Below are 13,698 nucleotides of genomic sequence, written 5' to 3' on the forward strand. Positions count from 1 at the left end.
GGATCGCAGCCCGGCCGCAGGGGCCGCTCCCTGCCCCGGCAGCGGCGTCGCCGAGCGCGGAGACCTCCGGCGGGGGGGGCGGCGTTACGAGCGGGCTCTTGTCTGCCTTGCAGGGGTGGCCGTCCGGCGGGAGGGAGCCCTGAGCCGAGCCCCCGGCCGGGGAAGGAGCGAAAATGGACATCTCGCAGCTTCCCAGTGCACGTACTTTCCTTTGTCAGTAAGTAATTCCGCTCGATAGGCTTTTGGAAATAACTTTTTTAAAGTCGTATTGTCGCCTTTAACTGCAGAGCGTTATCACGTGCTTGTTTTGCACTAGCTTAAAACAATATCGTCCTTATTCACCTTTCCCTGCAGGGATACGGGGCTTTTGCTGATCCTGATGGAAGTTGTGCTGTCAGCCGTCAAAGTGGACGCTGTAAGTAAAACATCTTCTGACTTTTACTGAGGAGAGAAGAGGAGAAAAAAGCAGTTTCCTTGGTACCAATAAGTGAGGAACTGCGTTTTCCTTGCCAGATGGCTTCTCTATCTTTCTATTAAAAGAAACAACTAACAGATCATCTTAGCAAGCCTTACAGATTGCTGTCTTCAACAAAATGATGTTCAGCAGAGCAGCATAATGCTTCAAGTGTCATGTTGTTTGAAGTATTCCACTGTTAATTTTGCTCTGATTGGGTAATTTGTTAAAATAATAATGAAACAAACCCACCAATTTCTTTATTTTTGTGAGAAACACACCAAAAATGCAGTATTCCAGATACCAATGAGTACTTTAGTATAGTTAACCTGCAGGTGAAATGTCTTCATTTACATACAAACCTCCACTAAGGACTGTGAAGCTCATTTCTACAAGTCAGAGTTTAGAAACAAATTGTTGTTTAAATTAAATTGCTAAATCAAAAAATCTGCCATATAGGTGGTTGCAGTTATCTACCTAAGTTGTTGATGTAAGCAGAAGTTGCATCATTGTCACAAGGATGTGAAAGCTGTGAGAGATAATGCATAGGAAAGTGCAACATTTGCCTGTTACAAAGCTTGGTGAGTTTAATGGAAAGATTGTCATTAATGGGAATAGATTTTGGATCAGGCCTGAATATAGGAGACTGAGGTTGGTAGGCTTGGCTTGTGGCTGCATTTATTGGTCAGCCACAAGTGTGGGTGAGGCTCTGTGGTCATGTGCTAGTGGGACTTTGATTACATTTTTTCAAAAGCTATCCTACTTATATTTTAATCCTACTGTCTGCAACTTCATGACTTTGTGTTTATGTGTGTTGATAGGCCATATCTTTGGTGAGATGGCATACTGTGTTTAGGGACTGGGGAAATACTGTGTTTAGGGACTGGGGAAATACTGTGTTAGGGACTGGGAAATACTAGGGCTTTTGCAGCAGGTGCTGTGACACAGGATAATCCTGCACTCCAGCTGCAGTTGGCATGTAGTGCCTGCCCGTCAGCCTGCGTGGATGGTTGATCTCTCCACATCATGCCTGAGCAAGAGCTGTCTGTCTGGGGACCCACAGCCCTGTGGGAAGGGACAGGAGCAAGAACCTTAAGTATCATGTGCTGCTTGTCTTTGCCTCATTTAGATACAAACATTGTTCTGCTGCATAGTGCTGAATGGATGATAAAATTACCATGTGCTACTGAAACCAGAGCAGGCTGGTGATAACTGCAAATGTTTTATGCCCAGTAATGATATCACTGGGATCAGTTGACATAAACCAGTGACGTTGTGACTCTTCTTTTATGAAGTTGTGTTGTAGTGTGCATAGCATGATACCTGAGTTTTAGCTATATCATGGACTAATTAATTCTCCCTCATGTCCTTACAGTCACCTGCAGGCTGTGGTGTTAAAATAGAGATATACTGAACGGGTGTTCAAGAGATCTCAGTTAATGCATGCAGTCTGATCATAGCTGCTTGAATCTCCACATACTGGTTTTCCCAGAGAATCTTGAAAAAGTAAATTGGCTTGCTTGAAAGTTTAATTTCTCAGATTTGGTAGTTCCTAAGGTGGTGGCTGTATAGGAGGTGAAACACTCCAGTGAATGTGAATGGGGAAGTCTGGTCATGTTTCCATGAAAAATTGAGCTGCACTGCCACCACAATATTTATCCCATTTTCCACTCATATGCTGCTTCCTTCCCTTGGTCAGCCCAGGTCTTTCTGTAGTTGTGTGGTGAGCTGATTTGGAAAATTCCTTGTTTGTACTAATCACTACCCCAAAAAAGAAGAGGGGTGAGAGCTAACTTTATCCTGGGTCAGATCACCACTTGTATTCATAGAAACCTGGGCTGGCGTGGGATTGGGAGCAGGCAGCTGGGGGTGGGAGGAGGGTTGGCCTTGGTGCTTGCAGTGCCCACTCTGGTCAAATATGTTTGTGAAGTGACAAAGTGGGTGTCAGTGGGAACCAGTAGCACCTGCACAATTGCCAGAGTTGCTGGCAGTCATATTGTTTATGTTGTAATCCTGTTTGTCTCACTGGATCTTCTCCTATTTGTTACACAGATCAATGTTATGAGGTGTTTTATTAGCTTGAATTTAAAAAACTGCTATGAATTATTAGAGTCTGTGGGACCAGGTCTTAAAGTCATGGTTCTGCCTGTAATGAGACAGGCAGAGCTGCTGGCTTTGACAGCCATATATATGTGAACGAGTTACAGCTGCTGGACATAAGTGGTGTTGAATGAGAAAAATTGCACATAGGAAGAAATTGGAGGGAGATTAAGGAAAGGGCAGGAAAGAAGGAGAGAGGAAGAGAGGAACTCAGAGAGTTTGACTGAATGTATTGCCTGGCAGGCTGCTGCTGGCTGTTAGGGAGATGGATGTTTCTCAGCAGAAAAAGACACGAGAGGAGGAAAAAGAAGGAGGATGTTTAGGATATCAGAGAACCGGAAGAGAAAAAAATGGTGTCTCTGGCAAGAGAAGAGGATGCTGGTTGCAGGCTTGAAGAACTAAGGAAGAGAAGTCCCTGAATGGAAGTGCCAGGACAGACAGCCAAATGGGGTGGATCAGGCACAGTTATCTTTAGCGCTCTTGGCGTATGTTGGATAGTGATGTTAGAGGCCTCAAATAACTTTGGAACTACTCTGAATTGTAGATTCAATAATTCACGTGGCTTAAATAAAATTAAGTAGTATTAACTACCTGAAGTTCAACTAAGCTTACAGATTTCTTCTCCCTTTCTGTCCCTGCTAATGCATTACATCAAAAATATAGTTCTTGGGTATTTTTTTTCTCTTCGGAGATAATGTATCTTCTGCTAATGCTGATTTTTTTTTCTTTTGTCTTCCGAAAAGAACACTTTTCATTAAGTAGTTTTGTAACATTTGATTACTTTATTGGTGTCCTCTTAGTATATTTTTTAGCTGCCTCTAACAAAAGTTACTTTTTTTCCAAGTTATATTCAGATGAGAGCAATAGAATCCCAGCAAAGAAGGAAATAACTGTAAGATCAAAGAAAAAAAATAGAGAGAGAATAAGTTTGAATAACATCTGCAAAAATAACAGCAAGTAACAGATCACAACTGTCATTATAACAGGAGACCATATATAGTTATATAGAAAGAAAACTGTTGAAGTAGTGCATGAGATAGAATTATTTTCACTTCTGTGAGATTTGAAGGGGATATATCATGGAGGATGTCATCAAGTGGAAGAAGCAATAGATCTTTAAAAGAGAAAATAAAACCAACACTACTATATACTACTTCTGTTGGTTTTGTCATGAAATTAGATTGCTGACATGGGGGCCTAAGTTATTGCTCTAAGTTAAAATGTGTCAATGACCTGGGCTGTCTCACATCCAGGTTTTCCCAGATGTGTCCTGTTTTATTCCATCTGGAAAATTTTGTCTGGTTGAAACAGGAGGGCTTTTTTCATTAACACAGGATTTCCAGGCTAAAGAAGCCAGGGTGGAGTCATCACTTGGCCCATCCTGCTTAATGTGCCTACTGTAAATGTAGGCACTGGGTCACAGTGTGAAAAATAGGGTAAGGCAGGCATACTGCCCAGGTGATCTAGGAAGGAGGCATCAATCTGATGGATTGATTTAATCGGCCATGTTACTTATTTGGTGCATGCAAAGTGAATCCATCTCTTCCTGGAAATACCAGGCTCCCTACCTGTGGGCCGCTTTAGAAATAGCCTAGGAGATTCCCCAAAAAGATACATTGCAATCCTAATTTAGAACAGCTTCATTCGAGGTATATCCACACTGACAGACATGGTTTATTTATATCTGATTAAATAAGTGTATAGTTGGGCTCATGTCGTTATAGAGCACGACACAGCACAAAGTACCATGACTCATCATCACCATCAAGTACCATGACTCCATCAGAAGGGTGCAAGAGAGATTTATTATAGCAACATGTTGCTTTTATGCTTTTTCAAGATATTTACATTCAGCCAACATACACATTCACTGCCCATTGGTTATAGGAAAGAAACAAAGTTCTCAGTGGGTGACCAAGGAGCCACGTAGTTCTGTGAGCCACCTAGAGTCTGTATCTCTTAACTTTCTCTCCTTCATCACATCTCCATGGTGACAACCTTGGTGTCTTCCTCAGGAGAAATATGGGGCTTTCCTTTATCTTCAGGAGGCCTTTGCTGGCTCACAAGAACAGCACAGAATGTCTTTCCTGCAGGCTCATCTTTGAGTATGAGTGGTGTTCCATAAGAAAATCAGAATAATGATACCTTGAAAAAATCACTAGCATTTTGGGGACCCTCCTAGCACATCTCATTGCTTTATTCAAAATTCCTTTGAGCCGTGGAAGAATTATAGGGTAGTTAAGAGAGGACTCTTTCCATGTTCAGTCGTGGAGCTGACAGGAAGGGGCAGCTCTCTTAAAGAACTCTGAGAAATCCTGAATGAAGGAGGTGGCAGCTGCCTAAGGCAAAGCCCCTCATTTTCACTGCCATCAACAGCCATGTTTTGGTCTGGCAGTGCTGTTTCAATGCTGAGGGTCACAGAGTTTGTATCACATTATGGACAGGCAGCAGGATGGCTGCCCAAGTGGGAATTTATTTTTGTTTTTTTTAAGAGCCATGACTTCTCCCATCAACATCATATGATGCCAAGCACATTCACAGCCAGTATTGCACACATGGAAATGTAGTCATGGTTGATAGCTTTGAATTCCTTATTTTTGGTCCCTCCTTTCTTGTGTGCTGTCTGCTCCACTCATCAGTAAGAGAGTCTTTTTCTTGTTGCACTCGAAATTCTCCTTGAAATTCTTTTTATCTGCCATGCCTATGAAACTGATACTGATTCTAATTTACTAATTAATCATTCTTTCTTGAAAGATTTCTTTAAGAGTCATTTGTTCTATGTCTGTGTGGAAAAAATTAGAGAGTCTATTCTTTGTATACAGTCATATCCTGTATAAGTGAATCAAGTTATTCATGCAAGGACAAGACAGGTTACACCAAAAGCAAAATACTGTATCTGCCTGAAGTTATTGATGATGAGGAGGAGTTTCTTGCATGTGTCCATGTTTTTTGATCTCTCTGTGCCAAGTCACCTTTACTCACTTTTTCTTCTTTATAGATCAGAATTATGCTCAACTATACTTAATATATTCAAGTTAATTCTATCTTGTTGAGTTATTAACTGGCATATCATATGTCATGCTGCATTTGGTAGCCGAATAGACAGAGTTCTGTCAGCCTCCCAGAATTCTCAGAGTTAAAATGTTGATACTGAGAGACAAGAACCCTGACAAGGTAAACTGTCATGTAATAAAATGATGTTGTTGTTTTTTCACCTTACTCTGAAAGTAGCTGAAGTGGTTTCAGAAATTCAGCATTGCTTTTCCTTGGCTTTTAAGGTAGGACATCTGGGTTTTATTGTGTAGTGATTTTACCACAGGAAGCCCTTATTATGCATTATGAGACTAAACATATCATGCATTTTTTAAATTTTGCACAAAAAATTATTTGTAGGTCCAAATATATCTGCCTTACTCAGAATGTAAAGCTGCATTGTGGCTTATTCAGTTATACAATAAGCAAACACATTTGTTATAAATATTTTAATTCAGTAGTCAAAGCATATTTTGTATTAGTGTTGGGTTTGGGGTTTTTTGCAGTAATACATTTCTTATTTCAGACCAGATTATTCTTAATTACTTCTTTGCTTTTGTTTTGACAAGCCAGAAGTTGGCCAAGGAGTGGAACATTCTTCATATCATATTGTACTGATCCAAGATCTTCTGAGAGTTCAATGTTAATTTAGTAGTTCACATAGTTTTGCCTAAGAAGGTAGCTTATCTTGCTTTATTCCCAGTGCCCTGTTTGCTCCTCAGGAGTAAAAAGCACGGTGAAATTTGCAGTGTTTCCTGATGTTTATCAAGAGTTATTTTCTTTAAAATGGCAGCACCTAGCTGATAGCAGCAGCGGACTCAGCTCACAGTGAAAGTATGTGATCTTTATCATAAAAACATTTCTGAGTGACCAAGGACCAGCACTATTGGTTTCCACGTGCCCTTTTTTGTCCATTTGGAAGCTGAAGGTGCTGGTTTGATACGAAGAAAGCTCCTTGTTTTCACACCCTAGAAACAATGTGTAGCAAGGAAAAATGCTCTCACAGTTCATGAGCAAACTTGCATTTGTGTGATTAATTTTCCCTACGTCAGCAGAATCATGTTTTTGTTGCAGTTTCTCCTCTTTGACAGTCAGAGTGTTTGACTAGGCTGCTGCATCTTCTGAACACACCTGGTTTTGTGCTTTCAGTTTCTGCCTTTACTTTAGTGCTTCCCAGGAACGAGGGGTGATGTGGTTGTGGATTGGGCAGCAGCAGAGTGGGCTGCTGCTCCCTGTGGGCTGGGGAGCCCAGAGGACAGATCACAGACAGGGTGGGGACGTGGGCAGGACACGTACCCTCCAGCGGGTCCAGGTGGTCACCAAGGGCAGACACAGCCCTGGAGGGCAGGGCAGGGCCATGAGGATGGAGCCAGGCAGAGGCCAGGCTGGGGAGTTTGCCCACAGGTGAAGGAGGCCGGGGTGGCCTGGCACAGGCATGGCTGAGCACAGCTCGGGTCAGCACCGAGGCCCAGCACTCGGCCAAGCTCCCAGGCTGCTGGCAGGCCAGGGGGGAAGCCCCACTTCTCACGGCCCTTTTCCCACACAGCTCATCTCTCAGCGCCCTGGGAGCGCAGCTGCACCCGGAGCTGGCCCTGCGCCCGCTGAGCACACCCGGGGCTCCCCTGGGCTGCGACAGGGAGCCAGCCTGAGGCAGAGGCAGGCAGCAGGTCCTGGTGCAGCCCAGCTGGCTGCAGGGAGGCTGGGAAGCTGGAAAAGCAGATGTGTAAGTTTCAAATTTGTGGCAATTTTACAGAAATCGACATGTTTTAGGAGGGCCAGAAAAGAATTTAAAAATTGACCAGAGCCTTCTGTGTTAATTGAAAGGGCAGCATCATTTGGTATATCAGTCCAGGAATAGTTCCTCAACAGGGGACTTTTTGTCAAGAAAACCCCCTGATTTCCAATATAAATTTACTAACAAGTTCTATTTTTATTTTAGAAACACGAGATCAGAAAAACATTTAGATCATATCAGTTACCGGGGATGCACACTTACTGGGATATTTCAGGCGTCCTATTTATTTGCAAATGATCCTGACCTTTATTTTGAAGTAGCTTTCTGAAGTTAGCAAGTAAAGATCATTCAGATAAGTAGGGCTTGGCTTATTTTTGGCAGGTCCTAGCTGCAGATCCTACCCACACCTCTTCTCACTATTGGATGATGCAGCCAAATAATAAATCCTTTATTCCAAGTATACTTTTCCTTTATAGTTCACCAGACCCTTAAAAGTCTGACCAAAATCACTTGAATATATAATCAGACTGTATACGGAAAAGTAATGCTGGGCAAAGTGAAATATTTTGCATACAGCACATTTGTTTTGTTCTACAATTGGAGTTTTTTGGGGGTTTGGGTTTTTTGTTGTCTCCTAGTTTGTGTCATTATAAAACAACTAACTGCCTCAGGTTTGAGCCTTGTCACAAAGCACAGCTCTGAGCTCCTGAGTTTTTACATCCGATGGATCTCCAGGACCTTGCGTAGCCCAGGCATCAGTGCCTGAGCAGTGTGGCTGTCCTTCTGTCCATCCTCTGGAGGCTGCAGCTCCTGGCTCAACACTGAGCTGACCCCCCTGGTGCACACCCCAGCCTCCTGTGGAAACACAAGCTTGGAAACAAACCTGTTGCTCATCAGAGATAAAAAGAAGGGAAAAAGCCATCTGCACAAATTGTCAATTCTCTGCCTGTACCGCATGGGTCTCTGTTGTCAGGTCCTGCCCATGCTTGTAGGGAGCAGGATCATTTCCTGGGACAGGAAACTGGGAAAGCTTTGCAGGCTTTCCCTGTCACCCTGGTGTGCGTCTTGCTCTCAGCAAAGTGTTGGCTCCTGCTGCTCCATCTGTGCAGTCCCCGGGCATGCTGCATATGGATAAGGAAAGGCATTCCCACATTCAAGCTGCAGCCTCGCTGACCCCGTGTAATTGATGTTCAGACACCTGGTCTGAGTCTCACGGCATCCTGAACACATGGACCGAGACGCCAGGGTGCAATTCCGGGAGGACAGCAGAGCTGCTGCCGAGGCTGCCGGAGTGTCCTGGGCTGAGCCTCGGCGCAGGGAGTGGGCAGAAAGGAATGCAGGGCTGGGAATAGCCGCTGGGGCCACGGAGCATGGGAAGCCTGCATATCTCCTCAAGCCAGCAGCCAGAGAAACAGTCTGCTGGAAACAGCCCAAACGTCTCCGCAAGGAACTTAGGAAATCTTAAGTGACACTGGTTGAATGGGGAAATGTAAGCATTTTTCTTGCAGTGTGGGGCTGAGGCTGCATTTCCACCAGGTGCTTTGCAGGTTTGTGGTAAGAATAGGCGTGAAGAAGTCAGTGTGAAGTTGTCCAAATCTTCTGTCCTCAGTACATGCCCAGGAGGTAGCCAGCACATCTGTTATCTCTTAACTCACTTAGGCATAGAGGCTGCTTCCTCTCTGGCTGTGTCCCTTACAGTAAACCGCAGAGTCCCAGGTGCATTCTCTGCCTTGTGGTCAGTTGGCACAGCCTTTCCATGTCCATAACAGTAATAGCCTGCTTAGTTTCCAAAACAGGGTGGCCCCTTAGAGACTGCCTCTGCTCCTTACATTATGCTGACTCCTGCACCATGGCCAAAACTGTCTTTGCAAGCAAAGCAAGTGAAGCTTCCTAGCCCAAACTGCAGGCATTCAGGAGGCTGTTCTGACAGCTAAATGGTACAGATGGTCAGGCTGTGGGGCACAGGGCTCCTTTACACATTAGTGTAGACCTGGAGCATGTGTGCCTCAGACTGACATCGACTGGCTGGAAATCAGGGTCCACTCTCCTTTCTCACGTGCATCATTGTATTGGGGAGTTTTACCAGAGTAAGAATGGAGTAAAAGAACTGAGCAGCACTATTGCCCATTAGAATAGGAAATTTGTGCCAAGGAAGACCCAAACACTTCCTGATAGTTTTGTTTTAAGCTTTATGTGATGATTCATGGCATTTTCATGCCCTATCTGTTGATATTTCGCTTCAGATAAGCAAAATAAAGGACAAAAATAAGCATATAAGAAGCTGTAACTTCAACAGGTCACAAGTCAAATTGCAAAAGCAGGGGTATCAAAAAACTATTTACTCATCCCTGTGTCATACCTAAGTGTTAGGAAAAGTAGTCCTTCCCAACAAAAGCAAAGTGACTAGAATATTTAGTGACACAATATTTAGTGACTAGAATATTGCCTACATCCTTGTTTTCTGGTGGCTTATGTTGAACATCCCAGCTGCACCTTAATCTGTTCTGGAGTGTCAGCACTGCAGTGCATCTTCTTCAACTGCCCCACGCTCCAAAGAGCTTTTCCAGGGAACAAGTGAAGGGCATGGCAAAAATGTGCTCTTTTACCTTGTGGTTTTAGAATGCAGTCAAGAACAGGTGAGTAGTAGAAGGGAAGGGTTTTAATTGTCCTCTTTTGATGTGTACTGGGGTTTGCCAGTTGTCAGTCACATAATGCCAGCTTATAGTCTAGGTTTCTTTCTTACTTTTCTATTCCACTTTTTTCCTATGGCAATAGGTTTTTATTTCTTTGCGAATCACAGCCTTGCTGCCTTAGCTATTAGGCTATTAATACTGCCTTAAAAAAAATCTACTATGAGGTCATCTGTTTAGCTTTTACCTTGGTCTTAGAGAATAAGGAGAAAACTGTGAGACTCCATCCCTTCAATGATACAGAGATTAAAAGGATCAGTACCCATTTATTTTTAATAAACAGACTTAATTAGACTCAAAAAGAGTGAAATATTGTACTGGTTTTACAACAAACCATCTATACCTGAATCCCTTTTAAGAAATTATTATTTAAATAAACTTATATGGTTGATGAACTGGGAAAAATCCAGGAAAAAAGAAATTTCTCATTAACATTTTATGAACCTTTTTTCTCATTAATCTTTTATGAATTTATGTCATCAAATTGAGAGCCAAACACCTGATACCATCCATCCAATGTGTGATTTACCCAACACTGTTGTTTATGTTTCTGTGTGAGAGGGGAAACTTTAAACTCTCCTTGTTGTTACTAGCTCATAACAATTGGTTTTGTGTCTTCAAGGGGATAATATAGTACCATTCTTCAAGAAAATGTTGCCTCTGCTTTTACAACTCTAATCTCTTGCTTCTGGTTCATATTGTCCCTTGGGGACACAGTATCACATAGAGTCACAGGTGAGTAGATAGGTGATTAGTAAGGTAGCTTGAGGCTGTATCATAAATCACTTTGAAGATTGGGACTGTACTCTTGAATTTGTCTGAGTAAGGAATCCTGTGAGCCCTACAGCAATGCACTTGCATGATCCTGTGCTGCTTCATGCTTTGAACCAATTGGTCTGTTCTTTTTCCAAGGAAAAACATACTGCAGTTACTATGAGCAAATCACAGGCAGCCAGAAACATCATACTGGCACATTGGGAGCTCTTTGTGTATAGAATCCAGTTTCCATATAGAGATAGATTCCATGAGGCTTGTCAGCTGCAGTGGAACTATAGCATCTCAAATTAGGGATGATGTAATTTTTACTACTTCTTCAAAGTATTTAATTTTCATTCAACATGATTTCCATGTTAGTCATGTATCATTCGCTGTCTTCAGTAAAGTCAGTAACATGTGTAAACAAGGAGAGAGGAACTGAAGTACAGTCATCATGCATTATAAATGAGGAGGAGACTGAGATCCGCCCTGGACACGTGTTCTTAGACTTGAGGCTACTAATCTTTCATTAGGCTCTAAAAAGAATGTTCCATTAAGACAAAGGCACATAACTTCATAGAATAGCGTACTTAATTTGGGGAGATAAAAGCTCATTCTCCTCAGAAAAAAAAAAGGGATATAAAAATGCCCTTCCCGCGTAGTTTCACTACTTACCCTGCAGACACAGTCCATGGAGAGATTACAGTGCTGCATGCAGCTAATGGGCAACCCCATCTGACTGTGCAGAAACTCCACAAACCCATGTGTGTACATAAAGAAAAAATAGGATTTTTTTTTATTTAACAGAGGGACAGAAACCATCCTAAAATTATTTGACTGGTATCCAAAGATCCCCCAATGTTTGCAGCATTTCTGTAAACACAAATTTAGTCTTTTCTTTAAGGAAAGTCCTATTCTTCAGTAGCTAAAAAGCCAGGCCTCAGTCCATTTTTGTTTTTTTGTTGTCAGATTGATCTGAAGTTGTTTCAGCTGCAGAAATCTTGCTGTTTAATCTCAGAAATCCTACTGTATCTTCCTACTTCCAAGTTTGTCTACTGTCAAAAGTGGGTAGTTTTCCTAAGAAAGGACATGGGAAAATGGTGAATTAAAATCAAAGTGCAAGGTTGTTGCTTGCTTTTTTTTTCCCCTCTTGGGTAAAAGACTAAATCAGCTTTGCCATAGCTTCAAGAAATTTCCTTTTTTTCTGACATTTCACAGCCAAATTTTAGATAGTCTGGTTATCCTTTGGTAGAGAGTCTTGTTAGTAGTGTTAGCTGTCCAGGCATCTTTCAACTGAGCAAAGAACACAAAAACTGTACTCCAGAGCACAAGCAGGAAAGACTTCTGACCTTTTGATCTGATGATCTGTTCCCAAAATCTCTGCATGTCCAAAAGCAGCAAGACAAATACCAGAAGTCTTGGAGAATTGAGGCAAGGGGAAGCTCCAGCATTTCACAAACAGAATGTCTTGGTTTGGAAAGACAGGAGTCTGCTAAGGAAGGCAGGAGCCTCCCCTGAAATGGAGAATGTAAACCTCCCCCCCACCCCTCTGCATTGCTATAATTTTCAATTAAGGGGCTCTCAGGCAAAAAAAGAATAAAATAAGCAATGCAGTCCACTAGAACAACACTGACAGAGTCAGAACCCAACCTGACACCCTGTCGGCCAGCGTGTTGGTGGTAGTCCGATTGAAAATGTGGCTGCAGTCCTCCTGAAGTATCAGGTGTGGTTCTGTTGGAGCAATGAGGATCTGTAGAGAAGGATGTAGTCTTCCTCTGAAGATCCAAGAGGAAAAGGCAGCTGCTGTTCCTCTGGGAAATCCCGTGGAGAAAAGCCGTGCTGGAGTTCCAGAATCTCAGACTATATCAGGGTAGCAATGCTTGGCTCCTCCCTCTGGGCGGAGCATCTCACAATGGGATGTTATAGTTCTTATCAATCATGCACTGATATTCAATAGTCTGTTATCAGCAGAGGTCCCCTCCCAAGGGAGGTGTGAATGTGGTCACTCAAAGAGAGAGATAAGGCAAACTGCCCACTTGACAAAGGTAATTTGCCATACAGATGGTAATGGAAAACATCTTGCATGCAACCTTCAACACAGAAGAAGGGAGCAGCTGTCTGAGGAGCCCAGCTGCAGCACAGAGCTCACATCCAAGGCTGTGAGGGACCTGGAACTGAGGTTTGCTGTGAACTCCCGTAGCTCTCCTTCAAGCATCAGACTGCCCACATCAGCCTTCACAACAGCAGAGCTGCACAGACTCTCTTAAAAACTGTCAGCCCTCCAGTACCTAAAGGAGGCATAAAAGATGAAGACCGACTTTACCAGGATGTGTAGTGATAGGACAAAGGAGAATGGCTTTAAACGGAAAAAAGTTAGGTACAGATTAGATATTAGGAAGAAATCTTTACTGTGATGGTGATGAGGCACTTGAATAGGTTGATCAGAGCAGTTTTTGAAGCTCCATTCCTGGAAGTCAACAAGACCAGGTTGAATGGGGCTTTGAGAAACCTGCTCTAGTGGAAGGTGTCTTTGCTCATGGCAGGGATGTTGGAACTAGATGATCTTTAAGGTCCCTTACACCCCAAGCCATTCTATGGAAACATAACCCCAAGGAGAGATCCATAGTTGACAAATTAGGGAGAATGAGCAAGCCAGGACTTGCTGTCTGTCCCTCCCTGTGGTGTTGGTCTTACTGAAGTCATGGTGCAAGTTAATCACAGAATCAATGAGGTTGGAAAAGACCTCTGAGATCATTGAGTCCAACCTATGACTGAACACCACCATGTCAATCAGTCCATGGCACTCAGTGCCACATCCAGTCTTTCCTTAAACACCTCCAGGGACAGTGACTCTACCACCTCCCTGGGTAGCCCATTCCAATGTATCATCAACCTTCCTGTGAAGAGCTTCTTTCTAATGTCCAACCTAA

General features: G+C 43.0%; 1 protein-coding gene across 1 annotated transcript in view; it reads left to right on the plus strand.

The window, feature by feature from the left end:
* Window positions 1–36: 36 nt before the first annotated feature.
* COL4A2 (collagen type IV alpha 2 chain) overlaps window positions 37–13,698 on the plus strand; it is a 142,628-nt gene continuing 128,966 nt past the window's right edge. The window contains 2 exon segments of the mRNA XM_031056137.1: window positions 37–217; window positions 355–415. Coding sequence (XP_030911997.1) covers window positions 174–217; window positions 355–415 — 105 coding nt within the window. The 5' untranslated portion in view covers window positions 37–173.

Source organism: Geospiza fortis, unplaced genomic scaffold, assembly GCF_000277835.1.
Source record: "Geospiza fortis unplaced genomic scaffold, GeoFor_1.0 scaffold192, whole genome shotgun sequence".
NCBI lineage: Eukaryota > Metazoa > Chordata > Aves > Passeriformes > Thraupidae > Geospiza > Geospiza fortis.